Genomic DNA, 18,598 nt, shown 5'->3' with positions numbered 1-18,598 from the left:
CCTTCTGTTAAACGCTCAAAACTTCAAAGGCTCACGTCTAGTTTCGAAAACCTTTCAATGAAAGATAGTGAGACCTTTGATGAATTTTATGCGAAGTTGAGTGACATTGTAAATTTCAGCTTCAATTTAGGTGAAAAAATACCAGAATCCAAAGTTGTGGAAAATTTTTGAGATCCTTGCCCGATCGGTTCCAACCAAAAGTTACGGCTATTGAGAAGGCTCAAGATGTTGCAACCTCAAGCTGGATCACTTGGTTGGAAATCTCCAAACTTATGAGGCACATAGGAATTTCAAAAAGAAACAAAAAGATATTGCTTTTAGTAGTACTCATAGAGTTGGAGAGGATTCTGATAAGGATTGTGAGATAGATTCCAAGATTACGTCTGCTTTTGTTAAACAATTTAAAAAATCTTTTTTGAAAAAGAATCCTAATCTTTTGGAATCTACTCATACCCATAAATCTAAAGGCAAAGATAAACTCAAAATTAATTCTATAGCCAAGAAGGAGACAGGAAGGATACAAGGGAACTCTGAAAGAGTCCAATGCTATGAATGCCAAGGATTTGACCACTTTGCTTCAGAATGCCCCACTTGTTTGAAGAAGAAGAAATCCCTCGCCATCACTTGGGATGATGAATCAGAATCTGATGAAGATGAAAGTGACAATGAAGATCAAGGCGAAGAGGGACATAAACAATTCCTTGCTTTCATGGCGGCTTCAGAAATTGAAAGACGAACAGAGTATCCGAAGAGCCTGGTTGAGAATGCCACTGATGATGAATCCTCGGGAAGTGATGATGAAGAGCTTGAGCAAGCTTGTGAAAAGTTGTATAAGGAATCTCTTAAGTTATCCAAATTGAATGATAAACCCACTATGAAACTCAAAGCATGTGAAAGTGAGAATGTCAAACTAAAGGAGGAGATTTCCGAGGCTAGGATTGATGCCATCAAGATAGCTAATGATCGACAAGCTCTTTGTACAAAACTCTTGACTTGTGAGATAGAGAGAAATGAGCTACAGCAAATTTATGCAACATATGAAGAAAAGATTGAAACTCTCGAGATGTCTGAAGTTGCTTTAGAAGAACTAATGATCAAGAAAGAGGAAGAACTCAAGTGTACTATGGCTACCATTGGTCTTTGGAACAGAAGATCAAAAACTTTGGACAATATCATTGGGTCTCAACAAATTTGTTCTGACAAGAGTGGCATTGGCTTTGGTGGTAAGAAAGAGAAAAAACAGAGTGCTTCTACATCTCATGATACAAGAACTCAAGGAAAGGGAGGACAAAAAATTCAACATGAGGGTGGACTTCTCAAACTTCCTAGAGTTGGTAAGGCCAAAGAAAAGAAGGTGCACTCTGTTTTTATTTGTCATCATTGTGGTATGCATGGTCATATTCGTCCTTATTGTTATAAGTTGCATGGAAGAGTGTCTCATAAAGACGGAAGAAATTCTAACATCTCATGGGATAAGAGACACTTCATTGGTGGTAATAAGGTTAATAGGAAGTTGGAAACTATGTCAAGACGGGTTCTCATTGAAAAGGAAGAGAACCACAACGTCAAGACACCACCCAAGAACCGCAATTCTCACAACTTTGTTCATACTAAAGCGGTGTGGATGAGAAAAATTGACTTGTGTTAAGTTGATTATTCGATTTTTTGTGTTTTTCTTTTTGGGTCATTTAATGCGTGGTATCATTTAGTTTGTTCTTGTTCATTTTTGTCTTGCTTTGTTTAGAAAAAGAAAAAAATAATAATAAAAAAAAAATCCCAAAAAGATTTTCTTAGTATGGTTTTGCAAGCTTGAAATTTTTGAGTGGTCCTTGGTGCATATTGGAATTGATGAGAATATCCATTACATGTTAATATATGTGTATTTTCTGTTGTCATTACTCATTTTGGAGTGTGTATTTTTTGATTAGTATGTCTCATTCTGTACACACTCTTGGATTAGCAAATATCGGAGTCTTCCGCCTTAGTGATTATTTTTTCTCTATGGACTTTTGTCATTGATCTTTTGCTTTTCTAGAGGAATTGACCTATACTAGCATATCATGGGTGATGTTGAGTCTCTTAACCACCTTCCATCTTTTTGCACCTCTACGGCTTTCCCCTCAATTCTTTGTAGTCCAACCATGAGGAAAAGGCTACCTCAGAGTCACCAACCAGGCCATCCTTATTATATCCATGCTTCTCTAGTTCGGTTTCCATACTCTTGAGCCTGTCAGCTGCCAATGAGTGTGCAAAAGAAAAAGAAAAAGGAAAAGAAAAAGAAAAAAAAATTTCAAAAGAAAGAAAAGAAAAAGATGTAAATAAAAAAATAAAAAATAAAAGAAAAAACAAAGGATTCATTGATTGAGTGGGAGCCTCCACTTTTACTCACCAAATACCCCTTGATTCCTAGTGGTTTGACTTTCCTTTGTTGTGCTTAGATTCTCTTGTCGGAGGTCCAACTTTCAGATCACTACTAGAATTGAATCTTGAGTTTGTCGAACTCCAAGAGTCACACACACACTTTTCTTATGGGATCTATGCTTTTCACATAATGCATCACTTTCTTTTATGAGGAATCTTCTATAGACTGTGCACATTGTGTTTTCAAGTAATTGTGTTTCTTGGATAATCTTGTGTGTTTTAAGGTACAACTCTGAAATTTCTTGCTTGCTCCACCATATATTTTTTTTTTTTGTCATTTTCTTCTTATTCACTGTTTTTAGTGTTTGTGGTTGCTTTTAGTGAGAGGGAGTTTGGTTCACTTTGATTTGTTTTGTAAGGGAGATTGGCTAGTTATTTTGCATGTTGCTATGCATTGTTTGCTAATTATTTCCTTCTTGCATGTTCCTGGTATTTACATCGTCATATCATTGCTTGTGTGGTTTATGATCTTGCTTTTGTTGTTTGAGAATTGTTTTTCATGAGTCTTAGTTTTCATCTATTCGTGTTTTCACGCTCATGCTTCAAGATAATCTAGTCATATGTTTATTGCTTTTTCATATACTCTTGTGGGACTAATAGTTGTTTTTGGAGATTGTGGCACTAATAACTGTTTTGAAGATCATGACCTTGAGAAAGAAGTTGGCTTTTGTTGGCTGTAATGGGTTGGGGTGATTAGGATTTTATTTGTTAGGTGTGTTTTGTCACGACATTGCCAAATGGGGAGATTGTTAGGTTTTTTCTTGGCAATCCCGTTTGACAAAACTCCTTTCAGTTTTACTTGTTTTCGCACTTTTATTTTCAGTGAGGCTATGAGTTTATTAGATGCGAATCCAACCCGAATTGGGCCTTGTAGAAAAGTTTTGTGATGTTAATGCTTTCAAGATTGCCACTTTGCTGATTATGACGGGGGTCGAGCTGCTCAGTCAGCTCGCGCCCGAAGCAAAATACAATTGCATTCAAAGTTGGCTGTCCGCCCTTGCTCACTCGAGTGAAGGATTGCGTCTATACAAAAACCTAAAAGAGCTCATTGGTCGCTCGAGCGAAGGGTTCGTGGCTTGAGCGAAGGCACTAGTGGAAATCACGCGAGTTAAGGTTCTCGCTCGAGCGAGAGAAGCTTCGCTCGAGCGAGCGTCAAAATCCGGATTTCTATAAGGAATTGGTTTTCTTCCAAAACTAGGATTACTTTGGATTTCTATAAGTAGTTGGTTTTCTCCCAAAACTTGACTTACTTCTCCAGATCTTCTTCTTGGATTCTAAGGTTTATATCTGGGGATATTTTACTAGTTTTCTTTGATGTTTTGATTGAGTATTCAACTCATGGTTTAAAGAGTATACATCAAAGGATTATTTGTTTGTTCTACACAAAAGAGAAAGTTGTTCTTAGGTGGATTCTGAAGAATTTGAGTCTGAAGCTTTGGTGGATTCTGAAGTGGCTCATCATCAAGACAATTCCGAGGTGAAGACGGGGTTGGAAGAGACACATAGAGGTTGGTTCAATTCGGGCGTGGATTCGCTAGGTAATTGAGAGAATACCTGTGCAATTCCTTTATATCTTTTTAGTGGATTGTTTTGTGGCTATTGCCCGTGATTTTTTTATCACAATTGGAGGTGTCCAATTGTGGGTTTTCCACGTAAAATCATTGTGTCGATTTGTTTTGATTGTTTGATTGGGATTGTTATATACTGCTTAAAATTGATAAATAATCACTTGTTGGAAATGGTTATAAAGTTCTGGATAAAACCAGAATTTTTTCCTAAGTTCGGTCTATTTTTTAGGTGGGCCCCGAGTGTCGATTTACTAGGGTCAAAGTGGTAACGCGTTCTATGCCGCGTTGTGATTCACGTGGTATATTTGGTTGCTTAAAACCATTACCGAGTGAATGGGAAATTGAAGCCAAAGTGTGCTCTATGGAAATGGAGTTTCGGTGGAAATTACTTAAGGTGGTAAATTGGCTTGTCCCACATTGATTTGGTAGGAAGTTTTGAAAGGGTTTATAAGGCTTAGGGTGAGATACTTGGGGTGTGCCCCAAGGGGTACCCAAGTGTTTTAGAGGGAGAGGTTATGGGCTAGACCCATTGGACCCAAAAATCACCACACACGCGCGCGCGCGCCCCCGCCACCGTCCGTCCGGTCGGGCGGGCTGGGCTTCGGCGCGGGTGTGTGGTGTGTGGTTGGGTTGGGCTTCTAATCTTTTTGGGCCAAAAACATTTGAATTTAATTTTATTTTTTATTAAAATAAAATCCAAAATTCAAATTAAACTGGTTTGGATTTATTGTTCATCCAAACAGGGCCCTTCCCGTTTTCAAACAGAATTAAACTGTTTTGGATTTATTGCTCATCTAAACAGAGCCCTTCCCGTTTTCAAACAGAATTAAACTGTTTTGGATTTATTGCTCATCCAAACAGAGCCCTTCCCGTTTTTAAACAGAATTAAACTGTTTTGGATTTATTGCTCATCCAAACAGAGCCCTTCCCGTTTCTATCTGTTTGAATAAACAGACTCAAATCTGTTTAAATTTGAATTTAACAGGTTTCATACCTGTTCAATTCAAAACCAAAAGCCACCTTTACATCTATAAACCGAACCTCTAGAATTAATTCATACTGATGTATGTGATTTAAAATTTATTCAAACTAGAGGAGGCAAAAAGTATTTCATAACATTTATCGATGATTGCACAAGATATTGTTATGTTTATTTACTTAAAAGTAAAGATGAAGCTTTAGAAATGTTTAAACTCTACAAAACAGAAGTTGAAAATCAACTTGGTAAAACCATTAAAATGGTTAGAAGTGATAGGGGTGGTGAATATGATGCACCATTAAATGAATTTTGTGCACAACATGGCATTATTCACCAAACTACAGCCCCTTATTCTCCACAGCAAAATGGAATTGCTGAAAGGAAGAATAGAACTCTCAAAGAAATGATGAATGCCATGTTACTAAGTTCAGGCTTACCACAGAACTTGTGGGGGGAAGCAATATTGTCTGCTAATTATGTTCTTAATAGAATACCCCACAAGAAAACCAATAGCACTCCTTATGAATTGTGGAAAGGTCAACCGCCTTCCTACAAATACTTAAAAGTGTGGGGGTGTTTGGCAAAAGTTGAAGTTCCTATTCCTAAAAAGACTAAGATTAGACCAAAAACAATAGACTGTGTGTTTATTGGTTATGCTCAGAATAGTAGTGCATATCGGTTTCTGACTTATAAATCAGAAATACCTGATATAAATGTGAACACTATTATAGAGTCAAGGAATGCTGTGTTTTTTGAACATGTCTTTCCTTACAAAAAAGGACAGGAATTAAGTTCACAGAAAAGAACTTATGATTGTACACAAAGTCAAGAGACTAATGACAATCAAACACAAGAGACTAGTAATAGTCTCGACCAACAGGATTTAACTAATGATGAACCAAGACAAAGTAAGAGAGCAAAAACATCAAAATCCTTTGGTCCAGATTTTCTGACATACTTGTTAGAAAATGAACCTCAAAGCTTTAAGGCAGCAATGACAGGTCCTGAAGCACCTTTGTGGAAAGAGGCTGTTAATAATGAAATTGAATCCATTATGCAAAATCATACTTGGGAATTGGTGGATCTTCCACCAGGTTCTAAACCTCTTGGATATAAATGGATATTCAAGAGAAAAATGAAAGCAGATGGTTCAATTGACAAGTATAAAGCAAGACTTGTTGTTAAAGGTTACAGACAAAAGGAAGGTCTGGACTATTTTGACACATATTCCCCTGTGACAAGAATAACATCCATTCGCATGCTTATTTCTATAGCAGCGTTGTTTAATTTAGAAATACATCAAATGGATGTTAAGACAGGTTTCTTAAACGGTGATCTAAATGAAGAGATCTATATGGAACAACCCGAAGGGTTTGTAGTATCAGGGCAAGAAAAGAAAGTTTGTCGACTTGTAAAATCTCTTTATGGATTAAAACAAGCATCTAAGCAATGGTATGAAAAATTTGAGCATGCAATGCTTACTAATGGGTTTAAGATAAACGAATGTGACAAATGCGTCTATGTTAAAAATACTGACCAAGGATATGTCATAGTTTGTCTTTATGTGGATGACATGCTTATCATTGGAAGCAGTCAAAACATGAGCAAATCAACTAAGCAAATGCTTAACAAAAGATTTGATATGAAAGATATGGGGGTCGCAGATGTTATATTAGGAATGAAAATTACTAAAACATCTGACGGATATGCATTATCTCAATCTCATTATATTGAGAAAATTCTTGATAAATTTATCAATGATGATTTAAATTTAGCTATAACACCTGTAGACATCAGTCTTTATTTATCGAAAAATAAAGGTGATGTAGTGTCTCAGTTAAAATACTCCCAAATCATTGGAAGCCTAATGTACCTAATGAATTGTACTCGTCCTGATATAGCTTATGCTATCAGTAAATTGAGTAGGTACACTAGTAATCCTGGAAAAGACCATTGGAAAGCGATCATTCGGTTTCTTAGATATCTAAGATTTACTCGTGATCATGGTTTGAACTTTACTCGATGTCCAGCAGTACTCGAAGGTTATTGTGATGCCAATTGGATATCGGATACTAAAGATTCAAAATCCACCAGTGGATATGTCTTTACTCTAGGAGGCGCTGCTGTTTCTTGGAAGTCCATGAAACAAACTTGCATCGCACGATCCACAATGGAATCCGAGTTCATTGCTTTGGACAAAGCAGGAGAAGAAGCAGAATGGCTTCGTCACTTCTTAGAAGACATTCCAATGTGGCCAAAACCTGTGCCAGCTATTTGCATTCATTGTGATAGTCAATCTGCAATAGGCAGGGCACAGAATCATATGTATAATGGTAAGTCACGGCATATTCGTCGTCGACATAATACCGTAAGGCAATTGTTGTCAAACGGAATAATCTCAATAGATTATATAAAATCTAAAGAGAATATTGCGGATCCGTTAACAAAAGGTTTGACAAAAGAGCTAGTGTATAGTTCATCGAAGGGGATGGGATTAAAGCCTATTAACCCTACTTATATGACTGGAGATCCCAAGAACTAAGTTCAAAGGGACAACTAAGTTATGTATGGCTCACTAGAAATCACCAAGGGATTAAAAATTCCCTACCCATTCCTATGGTGAGAGTGATATCTGCAACATATGTTGTATGCAATGGTATAAGGATAAGCTTTGCTTTTAATGATTACTTATATCTTGGTTAAGGCATAAAATCAAGACGAGTATAAGAAGATACTCACAATAAGAATCACCTATATGAGTGTTGAACTGGGACCGGTTCTATGAGAATGAAGAGGCTAAATTCTCTAGAAACACTTATGAAAACCAGGCGCGTTCAAGGCCAAAATGAACACAACAGTGAGAACCACGATGTGTTAGAAGATATTTTGTGTGAAATCTATTGTCTTGGCTTACACAAACAGCTGAACAATTCAAGGCATCGCATCCATTGGTTAGCCAGTAAGTCCGATAGGTTATCACTAGGGAAGGTTCAAGGCCGAAAACTACCTATCCTGATGCAAGATATTTTCGACTTATACTCTTTCGTTAAAGTCTGCATATTGTTGCATTTCTGTTGTCATCAAATTCCATTCATGTGGGGGATTGTTGGAAATGGTTATAAAATTTTGGATAAAACCAGAATTTTTTCCTAAATTCGGTCTATTTTTTAGGTGGGCCCCGAGTGTCGATTTACTCGGGTCAAAGTGGTAACGCATTCTATGTCGCGTTGTGATTCACGTGGTATATTTGGTTGCTTAAAACCATTACCGAGTGAATGGGAAATTGAAGCCAAAGTGTGCTCCATGGAAATGGAGTTTTGGTGGAAATTACTTAAGGTGGTAAATTGGCTTGTCCCACATTGATTTGATGGGAAGTTTTGAAAGGGTTTATAAGGCTTAGGGTGAGATACTTGGGGTGTGCCCCAAGGGGTACCCAAGTGTTTTAGAGGGAGAGGTTATGGGCTAGACCCATTGGACCCAAAAATCACCACACGCGCGCGCGCCCCCCGCCGCCGCCGTCCGGGCGGGCTGGGCTTCGGCGCGGGTGCGTGGTACGAGGTGTGTGGTTGGGCTTTTAATCTTTTTGGGCCAAAAACATTTGAATTTAATTTTTTTTTTATTAAAATAAAATCCAAAATTCAAATTAAACTGGTTTGGATTTATTGTTCATCCAAACAGGGCCCTTCCCGTTTTCAAACAGAATTAAACTGTTTTGGATTTATTGCTCATCCAAACAGAGCCCTTCCCGTTTTCAAACAGAATTAAACTGTTTTGGATTTATTGCTCATCCAAACAGAGCCCTTCCCATTTCTATCTGTTTGAATAAACAGATTTAAATCTGTTTAAATTTGAATCTAACAGGTTTCATACCTGTTCAATTCAAAACCAAAAGCCACCTTTACATCTATAAATAGACTAGCCTCCCATTTGGATTTCATTCCAATTTTCGTACTCCATCCTCAGCAAATTATATTTTTCATCTTGCTGCATTTTATTTCCGAAAGAAAGAGTGTAAACACTTAGTGTGTTCGTAAGGCAAACAATTAGTAGTGCTGCTATTGTTTGTGGTAAGATCATTTCATCCTGGGAGATAGACGTCCAAATTCTGAAAGCACCGTGGAGAGGACGAATCTGTCTTAAGGACACAGTGTTAAACACTGGACTTGATCAGAAAAGTTATTCAAATAAATTAACCAAGTAAGTTGTTTACTTTTATTCTGTTTTTATTTGTTTATTTAATTAGATTTTATTTTTGTTTTTGTAACAAAATAAAATCTGTGGTTTTATTTATTTATTTTTATTTCGAGTTTGATTTTTGTAATCAAACAAATTCTCTCCTTTTCTTTATTTCTTTATATTCTTGTTGTTGTTTTGTACACAACAGAATTTAATCATTTTAAATACAGTGAAGATTGTCCAACAAAATCAACATCTAGGGGATTTCTATATTTTTCATCATCCTTTACTCATTTTGTCCCACAAAATATCATATTAACTATGTCAACCACATGCATCTCTACATCTTTTGAAAATCCCAATTTCTAGGTTTTTCCCAACCACACTACACACGCACTAATCTTTTGAAAGAATTTCCTCAAAAACTGTAACGCCCTCAAAATTAACCCATTATATATCATTGACATGCGTTATTTAAAGAAGACAATATATTAATCCATTCATCAGAGTATTACTAAATAAAGCATTACATGTAACATCGAATAAAATGCCCTACAGGCTTACATCTTTCCAAGCCAACGCTTGGATACAAAAATATGAGTTCTAACTCAATACAAGAAAAAGCCCCAGGCTTGAATGTTTACATGTACTAATAATCAAAGACAATTAACTAAAAGTAGTCTTCTTCAATCCAGAAGCCAAACCCTCCCAAGCTAAGTTATTGGAGGTAGTTTATCACCTGAACCTGAAAATGATGTTCCCATAAAGGGTGAGCCACAGCCCAGTAGAAATATACTAAACCACATATAAGCAATGAATAAAGCAATAGCATTCAACAGATGGTTAACCAAATAATCAATTACTTCATTTTACAGTCTCATGACACTATTGCCAAAGATACGTTTTACTTTCCAATTTTATCAACATGTGTCACGCCCTCAAAATTAACCCATTATATATATCATAAACATGCATTATTTAAAGAAGACAATTAATTAATTCATTCATCAGAGTATTACTAAATATAGCATTACATGTAACATCGAATAAAATGCCCTACAGGCTTACATCTTTCCAAGCCAACACTTGGATTCAAAAATATGAGTTCTAATCTCAATACAAGAAAAGCCCTAGGCTTGAATGTTTACATGTACAAATAAATATCAACTATTAACTAAAGATAGTCTTCTTCAATCCAGATGCCAAACCCTCCCAAGCTAAGTTCTTGGAGGTAGTTTATCGCCTGAACCTGAAAATGATGTTCCCATAAAGGGTGAGCCACAGCCCAGTAGAGATATACTAAACCACATATAAGCAATGAATAAAGCAATAGCATTCAACAGATGGTCAACCAAAATAATCAATTACTTCATTTTACAGTCTCATGACACTATTGACAAAGATACGTTTTACTTTCCAATTTTATCCATATGGCTCAGAACCTGGCCAAACTTACAACAGTGAATCACATATATCATATTCACATTCTTCCATTATCAACAACAAATGAGACTCAAGCTCATATCAAACACTTCATACTTCCAGATTGATACACATTTTAGTGCTGTATCAATAAAACACTTCTATATAAATAAGCACACATAAAAGTGATGCTAATGGAGTCCATCCCCTATCTCCTCCCAAACAAAATCCGGTTTAGAGGTCCATCCCCTATCTTCCCCTAAACCGTGGAGTACATCCCCTATCTCCTCCCACACACAAAACAATGTATGCAAATGCAATGCTCAATCAATACACATATTTTCTGTATCAATGCCATAGTCAAAATTAATGATTTAACCAATGTGATTAGTTTCAGTTATTCCTAATCCACATGCAATGTCTACAACAATCACGACTATCCTCCACCGATAGCCCAAAACAGTTATTTCTAAACTGAAAATAACCATGTCAACAATTCAATGGACAAATGATACCAATTACCCAATTATGCCATTTAATCAATAAATTCCCCAATTCCATGAATTTAACCCTCTTTTCCCAATTCCATGAATTACTTATACAAATTAATTCAATAATACAACTAGGGTTTTTCCCAAAATTTACCCAAGTATTCCCAACATATCAAAATACCAAAACTTAGAAAAAAACCTATAAAATGGAGTAGGAAATCCCTACCTCAAAGAAAATAACCCGAATGGAGAAGATAGAGATAAATGCCCAAATTCCAATGTGCTCCAAATCACCAAATGTTCAGATTAGAATGAAGCCCAAGCCGTCCTCTATCTTTCTAATGAAGGATCTAGGGTAGAAACACACCCTAAGTGGATCAAATCTAAGAGAGAAGGTGAATAGGGAGAGAGAGAAGTCGGACCTAGGGTTTGGAATCAAAAAGAATGTGAAAAAGACTGATCAAAACCCGCTGTTGCGTATATAAACTGGACAGGCTCGCTCGAGCGAAGACTTGGTCGCTCGAGCGACCAGACACAGAGAAACTACGCTCGAGCCAAGGAAGCCTTGCTCGAGCCAACAAGCCAAAAGCTCGCTCGAGCGAAAGAAAGCTCGATCGAGCGAAGAACTCAAACCCTCAGGTCTGTAACCAGACACACGCTCGAGCGAAAGAACAATTGCTCGAGCGAAGAACGAACTAACTCGCTCGAGCGAATAAAAGCTCGCTCGAGCCAAGAATGCAAAGCTACAGGTCCAAACCAGAAACAAACTCTCGCTCGAGCTACCAAACCCCGGCTCGAGCGAAGAACCAAAAACAACAGCTCGCTCGAGCGACAAACGCCTCGCTCGAGCGAAGATCCAAAATACTGGACAGCAACACATGATTTCTAAACCCAACCAACCTGAAATAAACCTGCCCAACACATCCTATAATTCCAAATGAGAAATAAAGGACAACAACAACCGTTATACAATGACAGAATCTACGGAACCTAAGTCCGGATACAATAATCAAATGGGAGAAGACCGGGGTCGCTATAACATGGCTCAGAACCTGGCCAAACTTACAACAGTGAATCACATATATCATATTCACATCCTTCCGATATCAACAAACAAATGAGACTCAAGCTCAAATCAAACACTTCATACTTCCAGATTGATACACATTTTAGTGTTGTATCAATAAAACACTTCTATATAAATAAGCACACATAAAAGTGATGCTAATGGAGTCCATCCCCTATCTCCTCCCAAACAAAATCCGGTTTAGAGGTCCATCCCCTATCTTCCCCTAAGCCGTGGAGTACATCCCCTATCTCCTCCCACACACAAAACAATGTATGCAAATGCAATGCTCAATCAATACACGTATTTTCTGTATCAATGCCATAGTCAAAATTAATGACTTAACCAATGTGATTAGCTTCAGTTATTCCTAATCCACATGCAATGTCTACAACAATCACGACTATCCTCTACCGATAGCCCAAAACAGTTATTTCTAAACTGAAAATAATTATGTAAACAATTCAATAGACAAATGATACCAATTACCCAATTACGCCATTTAATCAATGAATTCCCCAATTCCATGAATTTAACCCTCTTTTCCCAATTCCATGAATTACTTATACAAATTAATTCAATAAAACAACTAGGGTTTTTCCCAAAATTTACCAAAGTATCTCCAACATATCAAAATACCAAAACTTAGGACAAAACCTATAAAATGGAGTAGGAAATCCCTACCTCGAAGACAACAACTCAAATGGTGAAGACAGAGATGAGTGCCCAAATACCAATGTGCTCCAAATCGCCAAAAGTTCAGATTAAATGAAAGCCCTCAACCCACTCTATCTTTTTAATGAAGGATCTAGGATAGAAACACACCCTAAGTGGATCAAATCTAAGAGAGAAGGTGAATAGGGAGAGAGAGAAGTCGGACCTAGGGTTTGGAATCAAAAAGAATATGAAAAAGACTGATCAAAACCCGCTGTTGCGAATATAAACTGGACAGGCTCGCTCGAGTGAAGACTTGGTCGCTCGAGCGACCAGACATAGAGAAACTACGCTCGAGCCAAGGAAGCCTTGCTCGAGCCAACAAGCCAAAAGCTCGCTCGAGCGAAAGAAAGCTCGATCGAGCGAAGAACTCAAACCCTCAGGTCTGTAACCAGACACACGCTCGAGCGAAGGAACTATTGCTCGAGCGAAGAACAAACTAACTCGCTCGAGCGAAGAAAAGCTCGCTCGAGCCAAGAATGCAAAGCTACAGGTCCAAACCAGACACAAACTCTCGCTCGAGCTATCAAACCCCGGCTCGAGCGAAGAACCAAAAACAACAGCTCGCTCGAGCGACAAACTCCTCGCTCGAGCGAAGATCCAAAATACTGGACAGCAACACTTGATTTCTAAACCCAACCAACCTGAAACAAACCTGCCCAACACATCCTATAATTCCAAATGATAAAATAAGGGACAACAACAACCATTATACAATGACAGAATCTACGGAACCTAAGTCCGGATACAATAATCAAATGGGAGAAGGCCGGGGTCGCTATAAAAACATTTCTCCCTAGCCAGTGTAATTTCAAACCCTTAAGAAAGTTATTTCATGGAAAATAAGGAGCAAAACCCCACCCAAACTATCCCTATTGTTAAGCCAACCATCAATATTCAACATTTACAAGAGAACTTCGAAAATCAACAATAAATCTTGCAAAAATATATATATGACTCTAAGAAAGTCCCTACCTGAAGTTTTGAAGAAGAAAAAGAGATGAAACCCTTGAAATCATTGGTGCCAAAACCCATTCTTCACCATACAAAATGTAGCTCTTAAGGAGCTCTTCAACTTTGATGAAGAAACTATGGGCAAATTTCTAATGGATGTAAAAAGATCAAGGATTTGATCTTGTTTTGATGTAGAAAATGTAGACAGAAGGGAGAGAAAAAAGTTTTTAGAGAGATAGAGATGTAACAAAAGTGATGTAAAAATAGTCCAAAGAGAAGAAAAAGCTGGAAATTCGAACTCACCTACCACCGCACGTGTGGTGCGGCACCTATGCCCGCACGTACGGAGTGTGCCTTCCGCACGTGCGGCCTATATCCCAGCACATGCGACCCTTCCCTCTTCCGCACCGGCTGCCTTTATTTCAGTAAGCACCCAGCCATTTCCCCTGTTTTCCGTACGTGCGGCCTAACCTCCTGCACGTGCGGCCCTAGTTGCCCAGCCCAGAAATTTTCCGGTTCAATTCCAAACACTCCGGACTCGACCGTGCACCCTCTGAAACAAGTGACACACAAACCCGAAATAAACAAGGACATGAATTTTGAGAAAAAACTTCCGAACACAACAAACCCAATGAAGACAATAAGTGAAATGACGTATAACGAAACCAGTCATCACATCTTCTGTTCCTCTTTCTCTCTTCCTCTCTGTTTGTAAAAAAAAAAATCAAAACGACGTCGTTTTCGACATTTGAGCCATTCAAATCAATGAGTTTCAAGCTACAAAACATTTTCCTTTATATTAATAATATAATATTAAAATATATTATTTATAATATATACAAACACTCAAAATATATATAAATTCACAAAATCATATAAAATTATAAAATAATATAAATAAATAAACTAATAAAGTGTATATTAACAAGTCAAATGTGTAACATTTAAATATCGATCAGTGTACAAGGTGTTGAGTTTGATCCCTCTCAGCATTTTTGATGCGTGGAAGTTTGGCTGGTTTGCTCCGCCCGGCTTTGGTTTGGCAGTTAAGCTGGTTTATCCATGGGTTTCACTGGTTTCGTTAAAAGAAGTCAGTTTTTCAAAGGAAATGGATTTAAGGGTGTACCGGGACTAGATCTTGGACTGGTCAAACCAGCCAGCCCGATTTTAAAAACATTGGTATGTATCATCTATTTGTTTGAATGCACAACATACTGGTTTTTGGTTCCTAAGCACGAACTTGAATCTAGTGACTTAACCATTTGAATGCAACTTTGTTTCGTTCCAATTGAGTGTTTTTTTTATACTGTATTTGGTTGGGGGATTTAGAAATGGAAAGATAAAAGGTGTGTGAAACTAGGTGAAACGTAGGTATATTTTATTCTCATTTTTCTCATATTTTCTCTTTTCCTTTCCAAATCTCTTCTCAAATCTCCCAACCAAACACATCGTTAAGAAATTTGATGTTTTTGTAATGCTATATAGTAGCTGTCTCATGACTTCTCTATGTAGAAATTAAAATATTGAGGATTTTCTAAAGAATTTGAATTTTTGGATTAGTCTCTATGGCATTGTGAGTGGGGATTTCAAAAATTCAAAATTTAAAATCTCGTAGGCTTCGCTTTGTTAAGTGAAAATATGGGGTTTTATAGTTCGATGTGGGGCTCCAATACTGGATTCCAGTAGTAAAGTTAAATGTATCTACAAATTTTTTTTTGGATGAAATATCAATAAATTTCAAATAGTGATTTTACAAACTGTTTGATTTTTTTGTTTTCTCATATAAACCCAAAGGTCTCATTCTAGTATGAATGACATAAATGACCAAATATAAATGTGCGTGTATTATGTGTTGAGGGACAAATGTGAGTTTTATCAGAATGTTTAAATTACTAAACATAACACTTCAAAAAAAAAAATTAGTGTTTTTTTCAAACGTAACACTCTAATGTAACACTAAAAAAATGTAACATTCCAATGTAACATACTAAAAAACTTTTTAGTGTACTTTTTTCAAACATAACAACGTAACATTTAAAAAAAAACACTTTAGTGTATTTTTCTCAACGTACCACTGTAATCAATGTAACATACAAAAACTCCTTATTGTGCTTTGTTTCCAAATGTAACACTCCAATGTAACATACTAAAAAACTCCTTAATATACTTTTCTCAACGTAACAACGTAACATTCCAAAGACAAAGAATTTGGTTCTAGAAATCTAGATTGAACTGGGCTCAAAATGGAGATAGAACTACTAGGTTCTTTAATATAATTGCTAGTCAAAGACAAAGAAGGAACTTGGTGGACTCAGTGGTAATTGATGGAGTTAGCATTGAAGATCCAGATCTGGTGAGACAGGAAGCGCTAAGGCATTTTCGGAGGATTGGCTATCTAGTCCAAAATTGTCTGGTAGCAGTGTGAAAGTTAGTAATGCAAAAGTGGTGGAGCTTCTTGAAAAAGAATTTACATTGGAAGAAGTGTGGGATGTAGTAAAAGGTTGTGATGGGAATAAAGCGCTGGGACTAGATAGGTTTAACATGGCGTGCATTCAGAAATGTTGGAAGTATATGAAGAGTGACCTATTCCAATTCATGTAGGAGTTCGATATTAATAGTAAGCTGTTCAAGGAAATTATAAAAGTCAATTATACAATGTGACCAACACTCGAGTTCTTGACGTATTATTTTTTTCGAGTACACAGCATTTTGATTGTACACCGCTATACGCTTTCCTCTTTTGTTTCTGATTTCTATTCAACTGATTTGGCTTCTTTTGTTTATGATTTTGTTCGAGTAATGGTTTGGCTTTTCCTTTTTTGTTCTTCCCCCACAAAACACCATAGAGGCCTCCCACTAGCGGTAAAGCTCCAAAACACTGCCACAACATGAAAAATTTATTTCTCTCACATTGACACAACACGAACACGAACAAACAAACACAAAAAATAAAATAAGTAACAATTAACACTACATGGACACAAACGCATAAAACAAGAGTTACGAGAAAATGGACCTTCCCCAATGAGGGGTCTCCTTCCACAAGAATGCTGAGAAGATGGCTGTAACAATGAATGCTGATGGATTAAATGCAGCTGAAAAAATCGGGCCTCTTTTCTGTATCACCGAAATTCTCAACCTGTAAGTCAACGCTATGAAAATTACACCCTGTCATTTTCATTACCACTCAATTCAACTCAAAAAAAGAATTTAAAAAAACAAAAGAAAAAAAAGGTTGAAGAAGATCTTACACAATAGGCCACAACAAGAAGGTTAAGATCCCAACCAAGTTTCCATGCTGATATGTTCCTCTCAACTGCCATAGCCCATATTGCTGATTGTATGCAGCTAAAGAAGCATTGTATTGTTGCAAGTCTTAGTTTATCTGGATATATCTTTGTAAGAGGACCCTGAAAGCCAATCAAATCATATTAAATAAGTCTAGGAACAAATAAATCGATCACAAAATTATAGATATGGATAAAAACAAATTTTGTAAAATCTTGTCAATTCATGTGTACTTTATATTTGACTTTTGTGTTTGAAATAAAATTGTTTGTGGAATGAGTTTAGAAACATAGAAACGGGTTACAAAACTAGACATAGAATGGAATAAACTATCAATAGGTCCTAATAGCTGAATTTAATTCTCATCAAGTCCTATTGAATATAAGTCGCTAAAAGTTGACAATTAGCGTTTTTTTTTTTTGGTCATGGTTTTTATAAATTGTCTCTAAAACTTACAATTAGTGATATTTTTTTGTGACGAATTTTTCAAACTGTTACTGAAAGTTGAAAATTAATGACATTATTTTAAACTGTCGCTTAAACGTATAATTAGTGACATTTTTTGTGTCAAAATTTTCAAACTATCACTGAAAATTAACAGTTAGTAACATTTTTTAATAGTGTTTGATGAAAAATACCATTAATTGTCATATGACCGATTGGACAATAAGTTCACCTATTAGGACTTATACGTAAATGTCCCAATAAAATGTATATAAATGGCCAAGATTTTTCAAATCTCACCAATAAATTCTATAAAATCTTATCTATCCATGTGTATTTTTTGTATCTAATTTTTGTGCTCGTTACCAAACTGATTAAGAAGAATATAAAAATTGATCACAAAATCAGACACAAAATGTTTACCGATGGAGAAATTTAATAAAATCTTTTTCATTCATATATTTTCTATGTTTAATAATTTGTACATCCGTAGCAAAAATGATTCATGAGAGAGGAAACCTGCATAATTAGCCAGAAAGACCAAATAGCTTGGGCGCAGAGAGAGAGAGAGAGAGAGAGAGAGAGAGAGAGAGAGAGAGAGAGAGAGAGAGAGAGAGAGAGAGAGAGAGAGAACCTGCATAATAAGCCACAAAGACCAAGTAGCCTGGGCAGAGAGGGCAAAAAGAGAGCCTTTGGTGCCACACCCTGTTTATGATTGCGAATTTTGACTGTGCTTTGGTGCCACACCCTGTTTATGATTGCGAATTTTGATATTGGGTAGCCTGTGGATACAGAGAAGGCCCCTTCACAAAAGAATACACCATACTCAAACCTTGGTTTAGCATGATTTATATTCTATCACTTACATGCTTGGAATTGAGACTTTCATTTCAATGCATAAAGTTGCAATATGTCATTAAAATCCAAAATCAAGTGGCCTATAATTGTTTCATCAATTTGAATTTCGAAATCTCCCTTAATTGCTTTTGAATTTAAAATAAAAATATGTTGATGTGGCTCTTTCACAATTGTTGATAACGAAATAGATATATCTCCATTCTATTCATGTAATGGA

At 36.6% G+C, this 18,598-nt stretch overlaps 1 protein-coding gene and 1 pseudogene across 1 annotated transcript in view; both read right to left on the bottom strand.

Moving 5' to 3' along the window:
- LOC114285343 (structural maintenance of chromosomes protein 2-1-like) overlaps positions 1–17,114 on the bottom strand; it is an 88,047-nt pseudogene extending 70,933 nt beyond the window's left edge.
- LOC114295474 (WAT1-related protein At5g64700-like) overlaps positions 16,179–18,598 on the bottom strand; it is a 33,313-nt gene continuing 30,893 nt past the window's right edge. The window contains exons 6-7 of the mRNA XM_082874664.1: positions 18,158–18,326; positions 16,179–17,201 (exon numbers count right to left, since the gene is read on the bottom strand). Coding sequence (XP_082730790.1) covers positions 18,233–18,326 — 94 coding nt within the window. The 3' untranslated portion in view covers positions 16,179–17,201; positions 18,158–18,232. The remainder of the gene's footprint in view (positions 17,202–18,157; positions 18,327–18,598) is intronic.

The sequence above is a fragment of the Camellia sinensis genome, chromosome 6 (genome assembly GCF_055761805.1).
Source record: "Camellia sinensis isolate YWXY chromosome 6, ASM5576180v1, whole genome shotgun sequence".
NCBI lineage: Eukaryota > Viridiplantae > Streptophyta > Magnoliopsida > Ericales > Theaceae > Camellia > Camellia sinensis.
Note: the sequence above shows the minus strand (reverse complement) of the source record. Positions and strands in the feature narration are given on the sequence as shown.